The sequence below is a fragment of the Dreissena polymorpha genome, chromosome 1 (assembly GCF_020536995.1).
Source record: "Dreissena polymorpha isolate Duluth1 chromosome 1, UMN_Dpol_1.0, whole genome shotgun sequence".
Lineage (NCBI taxonomy): Eukaryota > Metazoa > Mollusca > Bivalvia > Myida > Dreissenidae > Dreissena > Dreissena polymorpha.
This window is the reverse complement of record NC_068355.1, coordinates 50,740,800-50,761,218: the sequence shown is the minus strand read 5'-3', so window position 1 is coordinate 50,761,218 and position 20,419 is coordinate 50,740,800. Positions and strand designations below refer to the sequence as shown.

Sequence of the window (20,419 nt, the reverse complement as noted above, 5' to 3'; positions counted from 1 at the left end):
AGCTGCCAACAAAGAACGAGCATGACGTGTCAGGATGCGAACTATCGATACAAACTGCTCGGGGAATTACACGACGGCAAGGGTTTGAGTGACCACACACCTGATAATGACAGTTTTTCACACCTTAAGCATCATAAATATGCTTATTTGCTTGTGTACATGATAATAAATTAATATTATTACCTGTTTTGCCATCAACAACCCTTATCCAGTGGCCCTCTTCTTAGTCGCAGACATTCCTGTATTAAACTGAAAAAGTCAAAATACCCTGAAGCCAACCCCGTATCGAAAGTCAACCAGAGTCTTGACATATTTATGTCACGCTATAAGTAAAAAAAGCTCATTTTCTTTGATACATTTCTGCGTATATTGGTGAATGAATACAAATGACCTGCATCGGGGAATATTTTAAGGTTCAAATGTTTCAAATGCATCTTAGAATAGATGAAAATAACTCATCAGTCTGAAATTCACAATTTTGACGCCATTGTCGCTTTGTCACGTGACGAGTTTTCATTTGGATACAGGTACTTTCGGATCGACCTTGACATTTTTTTGCTGAAATTGTAAATATTAATTACGTTTTCTGAAATCTATTATTTGAGATTTACAACTTACGTGTGGTTGATTATAAGACTGATTTCAGTGTGAATCAGGTAGTTTTAAATAATATTTACATTGAGTTTGTATTTACACTACAATTTGTTTACAAAACAAGCTAGAATAATCTAAAATACCAGGAAATGTCATTCTGAATTTGAAAACACTTGAGCACATGGTATGTTACTAAAAATAGAAATAACGTCATTTAACCGTGAAATCTCGGGAGTCGGTTGATTCTTATTTGAAGAAAGTCTGTCACATCGCTGTTTTTCTCGATATGTAAGAGCAGAATAGATAAATTTTAAAAGTTAAAGATAGTATTTTGTGAAATAATATATCAGTTGCAATAAGTCATCTACCAACAGGATCCACCATTTTCAGCAATATTTGAAGTTTATTTGTTGCAATAGCAACCAGAATTCTTGACGTAGGAACAAAATGAAATGACGTGCATTATCTCCATATTGCAATCTATCCATGTTTCAAGTTTCGTGAAAAATATGAAGAACTGTTAAAAGTTATCGCAGGATCAACCATTTTCAGCAATATTCATAGTCTATTTGTTGCAATAGCAACCAGAATTCTTGACGGAGGAACAAAATGAAATGACGTGCATAATCTCCATATTGCCATCTGTCCATGTTTCATGAAAAAAATATGAAGAACTCCAGTTATCGCAGGATCCAGAAAAGTGTGACTGCTGGACTGACAGACAGAGCGCAAACCTTAAAGGGATATTTTCACGCTTTGGTAAATTGACAAAATTGAAAAAAGTTGTTTCAGATTCGCAAATTTTCGTTTTAGTTATGATATTTGTGAGGAAACAGTAATACTGAACATTTACCATGGTCTAATATAGCCATTATATGCATCTTTTGACAATTTTAAAACCTAAAAATTATAAAGCGTTGCAACGCGAAACGATTGAATAATTTGGAGAGTTCTGTTTTTGTCGTTAAATTTTGTGAAACTACGAAGATTGCTTATATAAGGTATAAAATACGTCAAGTATGTGTACTCGGCGGAATAGCTCAATAGGCTAAAGCGTTTGTACTTCAGGACTCTGGCAGGACTTCAGGGGTCACTGGTTCAAAACCTGCTCCGGGCAATGTTCTTTTCCTTTTTTTAATTTTATTCTTGATTTTTTACTGGAGCCTTTACGATCCAATGTTTACATTTATCAATATAAAGCATTTAATGAATAAGTTAAAAAATGCCAAAATCTGTGAAAAGGCCCCTTTAAGTCCCTCTCCCGTTTCACCGGTAGGGGACTAATAAACATGATAGGCTTGGCACCACGCTTCCAGATTCTCTTCGTCGTTCGATGTACATGATCTTTAAAACAAGCCAAGTTTCTCTTTTGACACGAAGCAGCTTTAAATGTTCTACCAGAAAATAAACATTGCGTCAGAGAAACCACATCTTGTTTCATATATTTCTTGCTATGTATGTTTTTTTAAAGTATTACGTTATATCTATTTTTATAACATCGAGACATTTAGAAGAAATGCGATAGAAATGCACAATATACAGTTGTAATGTATTGGGTTATGAATCTCACATGTTATTGCAATTTTTAAGGTGTCCTCGTATATTTTAGTAACGGTCAAGCGAAGTTTGAACCCTCGATAATATAAATGGTCATGAAAGATTCTGTAATCACTACTTATGTTTCAATACTTAAAATGTTCGAGTTATTTGACAGCTGCATGCCTGGCGGACGTACAAAGAGTAAATCGTAAAGGTGAAAGTGTTCATTAGGTTTTATGATCAGCTCTTACATACTTTGGTCCCTTTTTTGTAATAGTCACATGATCTTTGAGATTTGTTAAAAAACAAGTTTGTAAATAGTAATCGCGTCCCATTTCATAAAATATCTTAAAAACAAACTGACATTTAATGTCTAGTAAAATTGTGGTATTGAACTTTTTTTAAGGATCTTCGATAAACCTCAAGAAGAAAGAATTATGATTTTGTACAAGTCTTTTAAATACACACACTATCATCCCAAGTATACATACTTGTTTATAAACAGTGGCTTTGTTTACTTACTAGAGTTTCAAGGTCCATGCTTTTCATGAAAAGTTGTATCTTTATACACTGATCACTTCGTTTTGAGGGTCATGTGATGGGTTTTGAACACTATAATTAAGCAATAAACTCCATAAATTATTTAACACTTTCATAAACACTAGATAGTCAGTTTGATGATAAACAATATTATTTTGTTTCACTTTATGTTTGTGTTTTATTCGAATTGTTATTCCAATTTTCTTCATGATTATCTGATTGAAGATGCTAATAAGACGAACTCAAAATGAAAGTGTTTCTGTAACAATAACGTGATTGCTACACACCTCCAGTCCCTGAAGAACTTCCCCAAGATGTAAAAAGTTGGTTCAGTAAGGTATGACAAAGCAAAGAAATTGAGATGCAACTACTTTAAAGCAAAGAACAACCGTGCTTTAAGATGCCTTTTTAAAATAACAACTAATGTAATGACAAATAAAATACTTTTATTAAATACTTAATATTAAATTGCTAATGTCCATTTGTTACATTCGTTATATTCACATCCAAATCGACCAAAAGTTTATTTGAAATTGTACACAAACATCAAAACTCAGCACAATATGAAACATACACACATTTTGGTATGCAATTTGATAAACCTAATGGGAGTTTTATTTAGCAGTGAAGTTTTCTAGAACACATAATTTCTGAAAGAAAATCTTTATATGTCTTTCATTGAGCTTGGATCTAAAAAAAATCCTCCATGATCATTTGGCAAGATTTAACAATAAGTATCGATCACTTAAAAACCTGTCTTGGTAGTAAGATAATAAAATCAAACCAAGCCAAGTGCCCTAGATAACTTCACGGCCATAGAATCAGTTAAGACTGGAGGAGATGTCCTCCATTTTCTTGTAGATTTCACTACGTTTGTCCTCTATAGCCTTGTCGGAGTCCACATACTGTGCCTTGTTGAGTTTGCCTGCCACCAGCTTCTCAGCAAGGGTCACCTGGGCCCCTAGCTGCTCCTTGTACTGCTGGTCCTGCCGGTTCAACTCTGCCACCTGGGGGTAGAATACGAGACATTTGTAAATTTCTTTGTAAAAAATTATAATGCTAAAATCTGCTTAACCTGTCATTGACAAACAGGTCATTCACTATATGACCAAAGAGTGCACAAATGAGTTGTGGTTAGGATTCATTATTTTAAATTGACCATGTGTATTTGTAAGAGACAATTATTCAGAATGACAAATTAGCATTACTTTCAATAAATGAGTAGAAAATTTATAATTCTGCATACAAATACTCATAGATATGTTGACTGCAAGGCATGTATCAGAACCTACACTCTGAGAAGTGCCCCAACACTTACCTTTTCAGCCAGGTCGGAGCCTTCATTCTTCAGCTGGGTCTGCAGGCCCTGTAACTGGGTGGTCAACTGTTTATAGTCTGCGTCTATTTTCTTCCTGGTGCTCACAAACGTGGCCTGATCCTTGCTTGACTTGTACTTGTCAACGGCGTCGTCGTAACTCTGGTAAAGGGCGCTGCGCCGGTCCTGTGCGCTCTGCACCTCGTCCAGTAGGCTGGCCACGCGCATCTTGCTCTCCTTAGCCTCATCCTGAAGGTCAGAAAGGGGCAACAGTTTGTAAGGATATGCTGTTAAATTATGCACTTCTAATAACAGAAAGTAGCAACAATATGTAGAGATAAGCTGTTGTATTTGAGCAGTGTTCTAGAAAAACTGGGTTTAATGCAAGTGTGTAAAATGTCATCCCAGATTAGCCTGCGCAGTTTGCACAAGCTGATTAGGGACAAGGGACAATGCTGTCCGCTCTTATGATTTTGTTTTTGTTTAAATGATGTCAGTTCCAAACAAAAAATCCCGTCTACCGGTAAGCAGATTAGCCTGTTCACACTTCGTGGGCTAATCTGGGACGGCATATTATGCACATGAATTAAACCAAGTTTTTCCAGAACAAGGCCCATTTTTTTTCTAGAAATGATGCACCATAAAAAGCCTCGACAAAAGAAGAATGGTGGACTTTGCCTTTTTAGCAAGAGTTCCTAGCAAAGCTTGTTTAACAAAGCTAACTTTATATTCTAATGTCAGTAATTCACAACTGCCACACACAACTTGAATCAAAAGAAGGAAAACAAGCAAACAGTAGAAGTAATATGATGGCCCAACAAACTCGTAATTTAAATTTAATTTCAAGAATAACATTTATATTTTAATGAAAATTATTGTACCATGAAATATATTAAATGAATAAATAGCCTCTTTGAATTGCTTTTAAAACATTTCAAAATGGAGTAGAACCAACCCTGAACTTAATATTCTACTAATTTTTATAAAAGCAGAGTTGCAAAATGTGGCCTGGAAGTCTTTACCTTGGTGATGGAGAAGTCGAGCCTGACATAGACAATGACGACCAGGAAAAGCAGGTAGAAGGCCCCGACCACGAGCAGGGGTTCCTGCAGGAGTCGCCACTTCTGGAACGTGTAGTGAAGCTGAAACATACGGAACAAATGTATGGACGTGAATAGGATGCTTTTATATATAGTGGGAACAAGAGATGTGTTTGTCAGAAACACAATGCCCCCTATTGTGCCGCTTTTAAATAAAATTTCAATATATCATTTGGCAGGTTTAGAAATTATCTCCCTTTTATAGCTTATTACTTCCCTTGGATTGTATTTTTTTTACTTTTGACCGTGAAGGATGGCATTAACCTTAAAATTTGTTCCAGATTATATCCTTTTAAAAAATATTACTTTTTTTGTGAAAATGATCTGTACCTGCCAAATGATATAAAATAGAAATTATCTCCCTTTAAAGCTTGTTACTTCCCTTGGATTTTGTTTTTTGACTTTTGACCTTGAAGGATGACCTTGACCTTTCAACACTTAAAATGTGCAGCTTCATGAGATACACATGCATGCCAAATATCAAGTTGCTATCTTCAATATTACAAAAGTTATGGCCAATGCTAAAGTTTTTGGACGGACGGACGGACAGACTGACTGACACACTAACGGACAGTTCAACTGCTATAGGCCACCCTACGATAAGATAATAAGCCAGTAAAACATTACACAAATTCGTGCTTTCACCAAGAAAATGCTTAACTGTAATTCTAATAACTAAAATAACAATAATAAAATTGGATTCTTGAAACAAAACAGCATAAACATTATGTTAAAAGTTTTCTTCCTTCACTTAACATTTCGTATGTTAATACATTCGATGAGCTACAAGTTATATTTGACTATATGAACAAAACTTTAAGACTTTCTTTGACAAACTTATTGATAATTCTTCCAATGCTTTGAACGCAAAAATATATTTTGTTCAGGGGTTCTGAAATATTTTAAGATTCACTTGTCCACGGACAAGTTGGACTTACAAATTCACTTGTCCGTACCAAAGAAGTACTTGTCCGTACTTTTAAGATAGATCAAGGAAAAGGTCATTACTTATTCAGCAAATAATACAAGCATACACTTTTGTTAACTTCTATTTTAAATTATAAACATAGTTAACTAGAAAATTCACATGAACAAAAATACAAGCAAGATGTGCATATAATAAGATCACGTTTAAGTCACACATGATACCATCTCGGATATTTAATAATCTCATCATGACTAGACAATTCACTTGAAATAAAATAATCTCCAATAATCATAAGTAGATAATTATCCGCTAATAAAGGAAACTCCTTACAAAGTTTACATTTACACACATCGGCAACGTTTTTAAGCCAAGGAAAATCAATTAGCCAAGACTCAACAAAGTCTCGTTTCCACTTGGCGTCGTATGTTTATCATATTCATACTTGGCTTTTCTCTTCTTTTTCGACGCCGAACTGATTTTATCATTGGTCTGATTAGCAAAAATAGAATGCAGGTCGTTAGAACATGTATTCGGCCATTTGCAATGTACGAAAAGTGTTATCTTATGCGCGATTGGCTGTTGCTATACACATGTGTGCTGGTTTCTCTATTAAAATTGTTTTCTTATGCGTGATTGGCTGTTGCTATATATACTCGTGGACTGGTTTTCTACATTAAATAATTATTATCGGAAAATAACCTACCTCCAGTTGAAAAAGTGTGCCAGTCCGCAGATTAATCATAAGCTATTTATATAAACTTTCGTTTTTGATTTTCGGAAAATAGAGTAGTTTCGTCCTCGAAAAAAAATTACCAAGGAATTTTTACTTGTCCCCGGACAAGTCAGCTTTCAAAAACTGCTTGTCCGGAAGGGGAAATTGACGACTCGGACAGCATATTTCAGAACCCCTGTTGTTTGTTTAGATGGGTTTCTACTACATTTCAATCATATCACAGTAGTTTGTCATTTTACCCTCAAACACTTTTCCTGGGTTAGCTTGTTTACCAGTGCTAAGAGCACATACTCCTGACAGTAAGTGAAAACTGCTATAAATAAATCAAAGGTAGGGGAAACAAGTATTTCATTGCCGAACCCCAGGCCATTAATGTGTACTGGCCAGGAATCGATATCGCGATCCTCAGATTAGATGCTAAGCGCTCAAACAACTGAGCAAGCCAGCCTGATTCAATTTATTTTTACTTTAGTTCAATATTTATTCACTTCAACGACCCATCAAGTGACTGTTTCACAACATTTTTACCTCAAAGTCTTGAATGTGCTGGTCAACGAGGTTGTTCTTGTATGCCACAATCACAGGTCGCCCAACAGTGTCCAAGTAGGTGTAGTGTAACCCATTCTCACCTTTCTGCACTTGGAATGGCGTCTTCAGCTCCATACCACTTAAAAAGAAGTTTGAACTTTTAAAGACATACACCTTAAACAGTTTTTATACCATTTTGATCTTACAGTTAAAACCATAATTATACACCTATAAATGTCCTAAGCATATACATTGAACTACATGTAAATGAATTTTGAATGTAAAAAGTCTATTGCCATTTTTATAGGCTTCACAGATGTTTGGAAAGAACATGGTTAACAGACAACTTACACTGAAAAAATTGTTCATAAAACTATTCCCTATACTGGGATTGCCCTGCATTCAGGAACATTGACAACCATCGCAAAATCAGATTTTTTTCTGCCTATTTGGGAAAAGGTGTCTGACCAAATTGGGAATTTTTTATCGACAAAATTGTCTATTTTGGGAATTTTTGCTCCGATGAAATGGCTCATTTTGGGAAAACATTGAGAATTTATCATGCTTAAATAAGTCAGTGGTTTAACAAATCAATTTGTTTTTATTTGTTATTTTGTCTTTTTTTATATAAACACATGCAATATTGGCCATGTTCAACATTTATTCAAGTACTGCAATTTTGTCTTTCAGTTTCAGTTACACTCTGAGATAAGACATGTACAGTCAAACTTATAGCGTATATTTTTTACCAACACAAACACCGGTTAGTCACACAAGAAACAGCATAATTTTTCTCTGCTTTCTGTTTTTGAAAGCATCGCACATCTTCTCCAATGTTTTGTCATTCAGGTCTAGACCTTCAATGCAGGTACAAAGTGTAAGCATCAGATGAGTAAGTTTGTTTTGTGTGGTAATGGTGAGCACACCACCTTAATAATAATCTAATATTCATAAGTCATAAGACACTTCTTTCTAAAAAAAAAAAGAATATTTTTATTTTTTTTGGAAATTGGGATTTTTTTTTATAATTTCGGTTTGGGATCGGGCCCTTTTCCTTTGAGAATGCCTCCGTTTTCCGGAGGCGCAGACAGTGCTGAAAAACCCCTGAAAATAAACCTGTAAGTATGCCTTACCTGGATCCCTCTGGCAGGATGACCTTGAAGGTGATCTGGTCGATGACAAGGTCATCAAACACATGGTCTACAAACCTCATCTTCAGAGCATACTGGTCACCTAGGACATAACATAAGGTCTTAAACCATTGTTGAAATAATGAACTTTTTTATTTATAAAGTTTTGCCAATTAAACTTGATAAATAACGTGTACAATAGTGATTTTACACAGACAATTTATGGAATACAGTACATTTTCAACCAAATTTACATGACAATTTTTTATGGTAGATTTATTTTTTCAGACTTTAAAAATTAGCTTACATAAATATAATACACAATTTGGGGCTAAGAATATGAGCTTTTATATTTAATGTACCTTCATTAAAGAGGTACTGATAGCTTGGCACGTTATAACCAATGGTGTACTTGGTCTTCCAGCCTCCAAACAGAGGGAATCTTGGTCTCAATTCCAACTCTACCATGTCATCGAGCTCCCGCATGGCACTGGTAGAGATGTTACCGATCTCATCTCTGTAGTACACATCACGGGCTGCTGCTGGTAGAACAGTCTGAAACAATCATGGGCCATTTGTCAAAATTAGACAAACCAAGCCTTAGAGGCCTGTATTCTTAAATCTTGTGTCAAGCTTTTTATGCTGGAGTGTTTAAAAAGGGCTGTAAAACAAATTTGATATAATTCTTCACTAGGCCAAACTGCTGATTTCAATAAGCTCTTAATATATTCAAAAAAGTAGTTTGAAGCACAAATGGACATAGTGAAGTTATGAAAGTGTAAATTAGAATGTTCAAAAATTGTGTTGGACTTTTTAAAACTGTGCTGTTAAATTAAGGATGTTAAGTTATAAACCAAATAGTTATATTCCATAAAGAGATAAACACTTTCAGGCTTCCTGAAAAGTCCCAAAAAGTGCCTGTCAACCGGACAGGCTGATGGAAAAGTTTGCTTGTCCGGACAAAATTTCACCTGACAGAACAGAGTGAGTTTATAATTGAAGAATAAAGTTAACGTTTAACTCATATTTATTGCAATGTTGCAATGTGCAGCCTGTGTACAAGTACACTGATAAAGTAAAACAAAACGTTTGCGTGTTCTTGTGATTAGAGTGTATGATGGACAACAGCTTTAAATTATAGTCAGACTCAAAACAAAATAACATAACATGACTACACATTGATTAGAAGACTTGCACCGTATTGGATCGTTTCAACATACGTCACAAAACAAATTGATTGACTCGAAATTCACAAAAAGAGGGATTCTAATGGGATGTTTTCGTTCTTTTGGCAAGTATTAGACTTTTCAGTACTTAGTCACAATTTTTTTGACCTGTCACAAGGAGTGGCGATATTAGAAATTTCGCCGGACCATAAAGAATTTTGCCGGACAAGACCGGCGGACCAGCCTTTTCAGGAAGCCTGCACTTTGGGCTTATTTGGAGCCTAAATTTGTCATGAATCCCCTGCTGAAAAGGTATACATTTTAACGCTATAATGACTTAAAATTCGCTTCCCAATGTAAAAAAAAAATCTACTAATTTTGGCAAAAACTGAAAAGGTTGAGGAGTTTGTTTATGTTCCCGCTATATTTATCAAACCCAGTTTGAGTGTAATATAATTGAGCATTTGTAGCAAGTATTTGATAGACATTTGAGACCACAAACGTTGCGAACATGGATCAAAGAAATCCCATTTGTGATAATGAATTTTCATACAACAGGTACCTTAAAGGATTTCACAGAGGCCCCATGGTCGGCAGATCTCTGGTAGTCATATCTGGAGAAGGGTCCCTTGAGTTCTGCGCCCGTGTGTCTGACCTCAATGTGCTCCTCTACTGCAATATTGCCCCAATGGGAGACCTCAATCACACGCTCCATGCTGGTGATCGTCAGAAAGGGGGTGTTGTTCTCAGAATGCACACGCAGCTCAGCCTACAGAAAAGGTAGATGCTTTTATTTATATACTAAATCCTGATACAAATGGTTGGTCATATTTCATATGCAATTTTCACAAACTGCTTCACAATTGTTTGTGATTGTATTATCCATTTTACATATTTTTTGTAAAGGAATCACACTGTTCTTATTTCGAATCCCTGTTTTGGCTACAAAAATTAAGAACCAACCTCTGAAAAAGGTTCCTTGTTCTCAAATGGTCCATATGTTATGGTGTTCTCAGTCTGAGTATTTGGCTTGGTTTTTGTGAAGGATTCAATAGTGTTGGATGCAGTAGTGACTGTGGTTTTCTGTGTTTTCACTTTGTATGGTGAGAAGACATGCAGGTTCCCATTGAAAACCACATACTGCTTCTCAGCCTGAGTAATTTGCCTTGGGAATGGGGTCAGTGCATGGCTAAACACCGTCTCCACATTCACATCCACAGTCTTGCCACTCTCTACGGCTGATGGCAGGTTTACTCTCCAGAACTGCTTATCACTGAAAATGATAGAAACAATTCTGAGAAGGAATTCTTTGACTTTTCATACTAATAATTTTGCATTTTTATTTGTGAAAATCAAGGCTCTTTTGGGATGATTTTATGGCAATTATTTGATCATATTCCAACTGACAAAAAACTTTTTTCATCAAAATCCAGTACCAAAATTCCAATATGATAGTTTTACTTTCTGATGTTGGGAAATAAAGCTGATGCGTTTAGAAAATACAGAGATTGAAGTTATAATATTCATTTAAATAATATCTTTATATTTTACTATTTTCTGTTTTATGTATATTTTATCAATGATAATTCAAAATAACATGGACGCTAAAATTCCCAATTTATGGGCATAGGTCACAATCCCAAAATGTGAGAAAAGCGCTGAAATTGTGTGACATTACAATTTGAAACTCAATACAATAAAGAGGCAATCAATTAAAATACTGGTAAGTACTTAAAATTAAGAACTGAAAACAAGTCTATACCTATGACCAGATACAGTAGTCTGTGAAACTGTCAGAGCTGGGCCTTTTTCATCCCCACTTGCTTTTAGCTGCAATGAAAAAAATCACATATTTAAAAAGACTATTGCCAAGCAATATAAGTCCCCTACTGGCTCCACCATTGTCAACTATTTCAGATTTTTTTTTATTTGTTGCCATAGCAGGGCGCTCAATCTATTAAATCTGAAGCCGAATTTCCCCCACCTGAAAAGTATACTTTTTTCCCCTTTTGGGGAAAAAAATTCCCCCTAATTTTATTTTTTATTTTTTTAATAGAACGATGTGTCTCGTGATTATTATTTCTCAATTCTATTTCATTTTAATCTTTGCAAACATACTAAATTATGAAAAATGCAATGAATTATCAATATAGTGCAAACATGTACAAATGTAATAATGAGAGAGTAAGTAAAAACAAGGGACAAAATTGTCACAAAACCAGGTTTTCATTGTGAAAAAAAAATCTGATAAAGGGAGAAAACTCAAACTGAACTTTTGAAATGACCAAAAAAAATTAACCCCCTTTGTATTTTTTTTTTTTTAAATCTATTTTTAGTCGTGGCGACCTTGACATTGAAGATATTGACGTGATTCTTTCGTGGGACACACCGTCCCATGATGGTGAACAAATGTGCCAAATGATTTTAAAATCTCACAATGAATGACATAGTTATGGCCAGGACAAGCTCATTTATGGCCATTTTTGACCTTTGAACTAAAAGTGTGACCTTGACCTTGGAGATAACGACGTAATTATTTCGCGCGACACACCGTCCAATGATGGTGAACAAATGTGCCAAATGATTTTAAAATCTGACGATGAACGACATAGTTATGGCTCGGACAAGCTCATTTATGGCCATTTTTGACCTTTGAACTCAAAAGTGTGACCTTGACCTTGGAGATATCGACGTAATTATTTCGCGCGACACACCGTCCAATGATGGTGAACAAATGTGCCAAATGATTTTAAAATCTGACAATGAACGACATAGTTATGGCCCGGACAAGCTTATTCCGCCAGCCCGCCAGCCAGCCCGCCCGCATTCGCCAATCTAATAACCAGTTTTTTCCTTCGGAAAACCTGGTTAAAAATCCTCCAAAATGGGAAACGCTGCGAAAATTCCCTCTCCTAAGGGCATCGGACCCCTACTCCAAAGTAGTGTGAGGGCGCTGCATAGCAATCAGAATTTTTGACGTAGGAACAAAATGAAATGACATGTATAATGTCCATATTGCCATCTATCCATGTTTCAAGTTTCATGAAAAAAATATTAAGAACTTTAAAAGTTATCGCAGGATCCCGAAAACCACCATTTTCAGCAGTATTTCTAGTCTGTTTGTTGCAATACGCCCATAGCAACCAGAATTTTTGACATACGAACGAAATAAAATGATGTGCATAATGTCCATATTGCCATCTATCCATGTTTCAAGTTTCATGAAAAATATTAAGAACCTTAAAAGTTATCGCAGGATCCAGGGTCCGGTTTAATGAGAGCAACCATGGTCGGGCGACTATGGTTGTACCAGCGAATATTCGTTGTGCAACAATAACGGAGTTTAATGGAGAGCGACGATCATCAGTCGGCCGCACGTTGTTCGACAAATCGTAGAACGACTGCAGTCCACCCCTCACACCATGACAGCTCATCGCTTTTTCAGCACCCAAAACCCGTGCCATGAGACTCACAGACACTCTGCGGCGGTACCAAGATCGTCTGGGCAGTCTGCGACGGTTTCAGAAGGTCTCCCAGACCAGCTGGGCCCCTGCAGGAGACTCCAAGACAGTCTGCAACGCTACCAAGACCGTATGGGCACCTGCATAAGACACCGAGACAGTCTGCGACGGTGCCAGAGAGTCTTAAGGACCGGCGAGGCACCTGCAGGAGACTCCCAGAAGGTACCAGAGTGTCTATAAGACCGGCGGGTCACCTGCAGGAGATTCGTAGACAGTCTGCGATGGCACGAAACAATCTCTCAGACCGGCAGGCAACTGTAGGACACTCCCAGATAGCCTCCGAAGATGCCAAGAACGTTTGGGCACCTGCAGGAGATTCCCTGACTGAGTGACAGACTGTCTGGCACTGTTACAGACTGTCTGTGAGTCTCCTGAAGTTGCCCAGACGGTCTTGGCACATCGCAGAATGTATGTGAGTCCCTTGCATGTGGCCAGCCGGTCTGGGAGGCTGTCTGGCACCATTGCAGACAGTATGGGAATCTTCTGCATGTGTTCTTACGGTCTTGACACCGTTGCAGACTGTCTGAGAGTCTCCTACAGGTGCCCCTCCGGTCTAAAAGACTGTCTGGCAACGTCACATACTGTCTGGGGGTCTCCTGCATGTGCCCAGACGGTCTTGGCACCTTCGCACACTGTCTCGGAGTCTCCTGCATGTGCCCCGCCGGTTTAAAAAACTGTCTGGCACCGTTGCAGACTGTTTGGGATACTCCTCCAGGTGCCCAGATGGTCATGATATTGTTGCAGACTGTCTGGGAGTCTCCTGCAGGTGCCCAGACGGTTTTGGCACCGTGGCAGACTGTCTGGGAGTCTCCTGCTGGTGCATTGCCAGTCTGGGAGACTGTCTTGCATCGTCGCAGACTGTCTGGGAGTCTTCTTCAGGTGTCCAGAAGGTAATGGCATCGTCGCAGACTGTCTGGGAGTCTCCTGCTGGTGCTTCGCCGGTCTGGGAGACTGTCTTGCATCGTCACAGACTGTCTGGGAGTCTTCTTCAGGTCTCCAGACGGTCTTGGCACCTTCGCAAACTGTCTAGGAGTCTCCTACATCTGCCCGCCGGTCTTGGAGACTGTTTGGCACCGTGCTCCGCCGGTCTTGGAGATTGTCTTGCATCTTCGAAGACTGTCTGGGAGTCTCCTGCAGGTGTCAAGGCAGTCTTTGCACCGTCTCAAACTGCCTGGGATTCTCCTGCTGGTACCTCGAACGCCATCTGTGGTCAGTCTAGTGCATTCCTCTATATGTCCCGTATCTTTTTATGCCCCCGGTAGCGTGGCATATAGCAGTTGAACTGTCCATCACTCTGTCCGTCCGTCCGAAAACTTAAACATTGCCCACAACTTTTGCAATATTGAGGATAGCAACTTGATATTTGGTATGCATGTGCATCATATGGAGCTGCACATTTTAAGTGGTAAAAGGTCAAGGTCATCCTTCAAGGGCAAATATATGGCTTCAAAGAAGCGCAATAGAAGGCATTGTGTTTTTGACAAACACATCTCTTGTTTTTACATGTGTCTGCTGTCCTCAACGCCACCCCACACGCGTTTATGGCTGCAACAATCTCCTGCCACTTTTTTCCGCTTGTTTGCCTCGGTCACCAATGGCCCTTGCTTTCCCTCCAGCAGTTTCTTGAATCTTCGTCTCCCATTTTGCACGTGTATTTTCACCGTCTGATGTTGATGGCGGAAGTGGTACTTTTTTTAAAAATAGCGACTACCACGACCGCAGTCGACTCACCACACCGTCGTGCGACCACAGTCGCAGCAACTTGCTCCTAGAACGCGACGAGTGGTCAGTTGGCGGCCGACGAGCATTGGTCGACCACACAGTCAACCGACTACAGTCGGTTTTTATAGTTTTCCATTAAACCGGACCCAGAAATGTGTGACAGACTGACAGACAGAGCGCAAACCATAAGTCCCCTCCGGTGAAACAATATGTTAAACTGTTAAGAGCTAATATATCATTTTGTTAACACCGTTAATTTACGGGAAATATAATTATAACGTTGGCGCAAAATATATATACGCATCCGACATCATTGATTTATCCATTGTTATTCTACGTAACTATCTGTTAAGTTTAAATTTGTTTAAGAGTGTGGCTTTTTGTGTAGGGAAGAATTAATATCAAGAATCGGCAGCAAATAAAAATAATGACGCATATCTCGTTTCTTCATATTGAACTGGCCAACTCTTAACACATTTAGATCAGTAACGTAAGCATGAATGTATCTACAGTCTCAGGTTTTTTTCATCCATTTTAGAAAAGTTAGTCTTGTCAAATAATTATTTTTTAATCGATGAAATAGTAAATTTGGGAATTTTTTATCGCCAAAATGGACCAAATTAGTATTTTTTTATTAACAGAAATTGACCCATCAGAACATATAAATTATACTAACAGGGCTCAACATTAACGGTTGACCGATTGCCCCTGGCAAGTAAAAGTTGGGTCCGGGCAAGTTATTTTATAATCTAGTTGTCCGCCTGGGCAAGTACAAAATAGAACAAAGAAAAACATGTGTTTCTGTGGTTAAATAGTACAAATAAACAGGAACCATTTGCCTAATGCACGAATTTACCTAGGTGATTGTTGTTTGAGGAAGTCAGAACTAACTACACATGGTGCGCATGCATTTCCAAACTTATTATTAGAAACGCCGTAAATGGCTTGGGATTCCAAACATTGGTTTTCAAATGCTATTGTGTTTATCTTTTTCATTACTATTCAGTTACAATAAAAAAGGTTTGTGGTGTATCATTTTGATATTTATTAAATTATATGAGATTTACAGTAAATGTGATATTTCATGTTTGGGCAAGTGGCTTTACATTCAGGGCAAGTAGATTTTCTAAGTACTTGCCCGGTAGGGCAAGTTGGTTTTTAGAGTAATGTTGAGCACTGGACTAATATAACTTCTTTTTAGATGTTTATGAAATTAAATTGAGATATAGTAGTCAGGGGTTCCACTGGCCCAAAAAAACTTGTCGCCACTTTTTCGCGAAACTGTCAGTTATTCCGACCTTATTAATTATGACAATCGTCTAAGAAACCTTACAACATCAATGTCATTGACTATATTATTATTTTTAAAAGTATGTAAATACATTAATAATAATAAGTAACTTCATAAGTCTTAATAAGCTTTATTTATACATAAAAACGTTGGTTTGCACATGATAAACAATCACATATAACCAAACTTATCTAATAATGTTAACATCAATGGAACAGTATGCTGCATACATTTTTTATAAAAATTTATTTAAACATACAATCACACAAATGTACATCATCTGGAAGGGCAAAAAATTCAAACATCAGTAAATAAAGCCTCTCAATTTAATTGTTAAACAGTTACATTTCAGAAAATAAAACATCTAAATTTAATTGTTTAACAGTTACATTTGGTCATTTGGCTAATATGATGCACATAAACTGAAAGGGAAAAAAATGATACACATCTGAACGACAAACATCTCAATTTAAATTAACACCGCCTTATATATCGTTATAATCATTGATCTTTGTGCCAGTTTGTCCTAAGTGTTACATAATTGAGTGTTCTTTATCATAAAAGAATCGTTAATCCGATAATAACCCCCATAAAACTTGACAATAGCAGTAAAAACACCGACTGTAACACTTTCACGCTTCCGTGATTTCAGTGCACTCTACACTGTAGGTCGCTTACATCGTCGTAAATCAATATTTACAACTGACAAACGCTGGCCGCTTATGCTCGGTCGCGTGCTTTTCGACTCGCAGTACATTTTCGGATAGGATTTTACCGATTTTTTTAAATTCGCCACTTTAAAAAAATTGGAGCCACTTAAAAAAATTTAGCGCCATTTGGCGCCAATGGCGATCGACAGCGGAACCCCTGTAGTAGTAATCCTAAGCCACTTCTTTCTAAAAGACTTTTTTTTTTTAATTGGAAAAAAACATTTCGGTTCTTGATCAGGTCCACTTGCTTTGTGATGAGGTCCGGTTTACAACCTTTTTTAAATAGCAGAAAACCCCCTGAGACTACTCAAGACAACATTTTGCCACATGACAATTACACAGTGAATGGATCAATTACGAAACTATACTAATCAAGGTTGGCGCTAAGGAAAAAAAATTAGTAGCCAAATTTCAGCACTACGATGAATCCACATTACCGGTATAACCTTATTTGCTCAATGAAGGACATAATCATCATGAATCTATAGGTATCAATAATGACTGTATTAAATTATCAATGAAGTCACATTTAAATAAATAATTTGTTAATTTGTCAAATAGTTTCATGTTTTTTTATTTTTCATTTATATTTATTTTCATGCACTGGCATAAACGGTATACACTGTTAGAACTTTCAGATATGCCTCGGTCTTTGATTGGGTGGGTCTTGCGTAACTCCTATGCGTCCCCCCCCATTCTCCCAATAATTTTTGCCGTAGTCTGGTGCTTCTTGATTCTTGAAAAATACATTTACTGCAATGTGTTCTTGAATTAACATATTTTTCCATAGTTGCAATATAAAATTTATTCAAACGTACCGGTAAATTTGTAAGTCTTAAATACTGCATGTACTGAGCGGCTAGGCTATATTTAGTTACACATCGTCTGTTTTTTAAAAAGCATGCTTTGCATGCGTAGAACTTAGCATTGCCGACGACAGCAATAATTTCGCGCTCTTTCTTATAACACGGGTTCTTCGTGGCATACCGGTATTAATGCATAGTGAATAGTTATTATCACGTGGCTGTAGAAAAACGGTGTAAATCAGTTCTACAAATAGACATGATAAAATATACATGCACTGGATTTAATTTGTTACCGCATCAAATTATTAACGGGTTTTGTTTTTTCACAACTTACTCGCCGTAAGTAAATTTACACTGCTCACCAATTGCAATTAACTTTTCATAATTATTGTTTACAGTACGGCAAATAGGTGTGATGATGATGCCCGAAACCGCCTTTAATGTACTGCTTTATTTACCGGCTTTATATCACGTATTAATGCTACAACTGTGATTGTTGATAAACCTGCGATAAACGCTTACTCTGTGACCGACGTCAATCAAAAATAATAATAGCTATATAACTCCGCCTCCATAAACATTCTCGTAACCAATTGGACGTTAAATATCACAGTTTGGTGACTGGAAAGTTACCCGAAAATTTCCCGTGATGCATCTGTCAGCATACATGACTGTGTTATGTGGCTTGAATATACGATAAGGGCATCCGGTTATCTCTTATCAGTGGACTATCTATTACCACCTGGAACATTTATGGCGATTACATGTGGAAATCGGTACCGAGTTCTCTTTAAAAGTAGGGAATATTATATACTTATAGAGAAATATCAGGGGTTTTTGCAATCGCCATTTTCATTCACATTTTAAACTTTAATCGCCAGCTAAAAGATTCAATCGCCTTTGGCGATTGGAAACGCTAACATAGCTACTTTCTGACATTTTAGCAATACATTACAGCGATTTTTTTTTCCGTCCAATTGAGAAAAGTACCTGTACCGGTCCAGTTGGAAAAAATTGAGTCGTGAAAGCCTGAAAATTGGGGAAAATCGAGTCATGAAACCCTCAAATTGGGAAATTGGTGTATTTGATTTTATGCTCCCAAATACTTTAAAATTGATAACTAAGTGTTTTCAAGCTGTCAATATTATATTTACCTAGGTTCAAACCATAGAGCTGCATAGGGAAACTAACAAAATGTTGCATTTTCCAAAAAAAAAAAAAAAAAAATTCACCTTAAATTGGGAATTTTTTGGACAGCAATTGGGAAATGTATAGTTTTTTCGTAATTGGAAAGTGCCTTTAACGGTACTTTATAAAGAAGGAAAAAAATCGCTAAAGAAAATTTCAGCATTAGTTTTCATTTCATTTTGTTTTCATTCATCCTAAACTGTTAGCACAATCTGATATCTGGCAACAGTGGACAATACTGACGATTGTAAAAATAGCTGTTGCGCCCTACAAATACAGTTTTTATGTGATTTGGCCGTTTCGTTTTCATAATGAAGTGTTTTTTTGCAATCTTTAACTTTTCAAGTAATGCAGTCTTTTTTGCCAATTCACAACCATTGTGCATTTGGTCTTGTGAGATGTATATTTATTTGTGTTTTATTTAGATTGCAGTTCACAATATACTATTAGCTTGAAACACCAGCTATCTGTCAAATTTGTTTATGGTGGACGAACCAGTTATCGAACACCTAAGAAATTACGTTAAATTACCTTAAAATTGAAACACTTAAAATGATAAAAACATTTTGTTTTAACAAATTACTAACAGTTCAATCATTGAATGATTTATCTGTAAAGTTTTCCAGCAAACTACCTTCAAGAATTCAAAACAATGTTTCCCTGATTATTGTCACCTCTAGCAGACAAAACAAAATGGCGGCCGATGTAAACATGACCTATTACCCGACACTTCATAAATACTACTCCAGTATATACAAAGTCAAATGACTATCACGTGACCCGGACTCGGCGAAAAAATCTGCGTCTGCTGCAATCAAAATTGCAAACGGGAATATGCTTTTTGGTGTGTAAATGCACGTTTTGATAAATGCATTCAAAAAGTAATAGCAAAAAACACACAAAATGTTGTAAATAACAATAAATGCATTCTTTTAACCTGTTTTCGGCGCATTTGTTTCAAGCTAAGCAGGCAAGTAGGTCATGGACTGCATGTGCGACCATTTGTTTATCAATGTGACGTCATGCGCACTTTTGCGCATGTGCATACAGAACCAAAACAAAACGTCCGATAATAGGTGCTGTTCGATAACAGGTACTTACACGATAAAATTCAAAACGTCAAAAGACTAATTTTTAGTTTTAGCAATTACTGCAACAAGCTGATGTTTACCGCAGCTCCAAAGAATGAGAGAGAATCTGCAAGACCCGTATCGACTGGAACAAGGAAATACCCGACCGAAGACTTGCCAGCATTTTCTAATGTATATGCCGTGTTGATTTTCACTAAGTGGGTTGAAATGTCAACTTTCCTATCGGCAGCAGAGACGACTATATCGCCATTGATAGAATCCTGTCTGTTCACCGCAGCAGAAACAAATGCAAGTGCTACTAACACTAATGACAGATGTTTGACGATTGCCATTGTACAACAATGATATTAAACGATATCTCTGCAGATGTTAAACAAAACAAAATTTAGCCGGCTACTCCCGGAAGTTGTTGTCCGGAAGCAATGTGTCAAACAAAGCTATGCGCTAAGACTCGAATAATAGTCAAGTATTTGTTATATGGAGGATTCGGTTGCACTTTATAAAATAATAATTACTG

The 20,419-nt window shown here is 37.0% G+C and overlaps 1 protein-coding gene across 1 annotated transcript; it reads right to left on the bottom strand.

Annotated features, from left to right (window-relative positions):
* Positions 1-3,102: 3,102 nt before the first annotated feature.
* Positions 3,103-20,336, bottom strand: LOC127880319 (dolichyl-diphosphooligosaccharide--protein glycosyltransferase subunit 1-like). The gene is made up of 10 exons (XM_052427696.1): positions 19,983-20,336; positions 11,336-11,403; positions 10,537-10,846; positions 10,136-10,342; positions 8,770-8,962; positions 8,411-8,510; positions 7,278-7,416; positions 5,011-5,130; positions 3,992-4,237; positions 3,103-3,680 (listed from the first exon to the last, which is right to left on the bottom strand). Exons 1-10 carry the CDS (start codon positions 20,232-20,234, stop codon positions 3,495-3,497), a joined length of 1,821 nt encoding a protein of 606 aa, XP_052283656.1. The 5' UTR covers positions 20,235-20,336; the 3' UTR covers positions 3,103-3,494.
* Positions 20,337-20,419: the final 83 nt, after the last annotated feature.

Coding starts and splice junctions, on each gene's coding strand:
- LOC127880319 (XM_052427696.1), bottom strand. CDS start 20,234: ATGGCAATCGTCAAACATCTGTCATTAGTGTTAGTAGCACTTGCATTT. Junction 4,238..5,010: donor TCGACTTCTCCATCACCAAG/GTAAAGACTTCC, acceptor TCTGACCTTCAG/GATGAGGCTAAGGAGAGCAA. Junction 3,681..3,991: donor GCTCCGACCTGGCTGAAAAG/GTAAGTGTTGGG, acceptor TTCTACCCCCAG/GTGGCAGAGTTGAACCGGCA.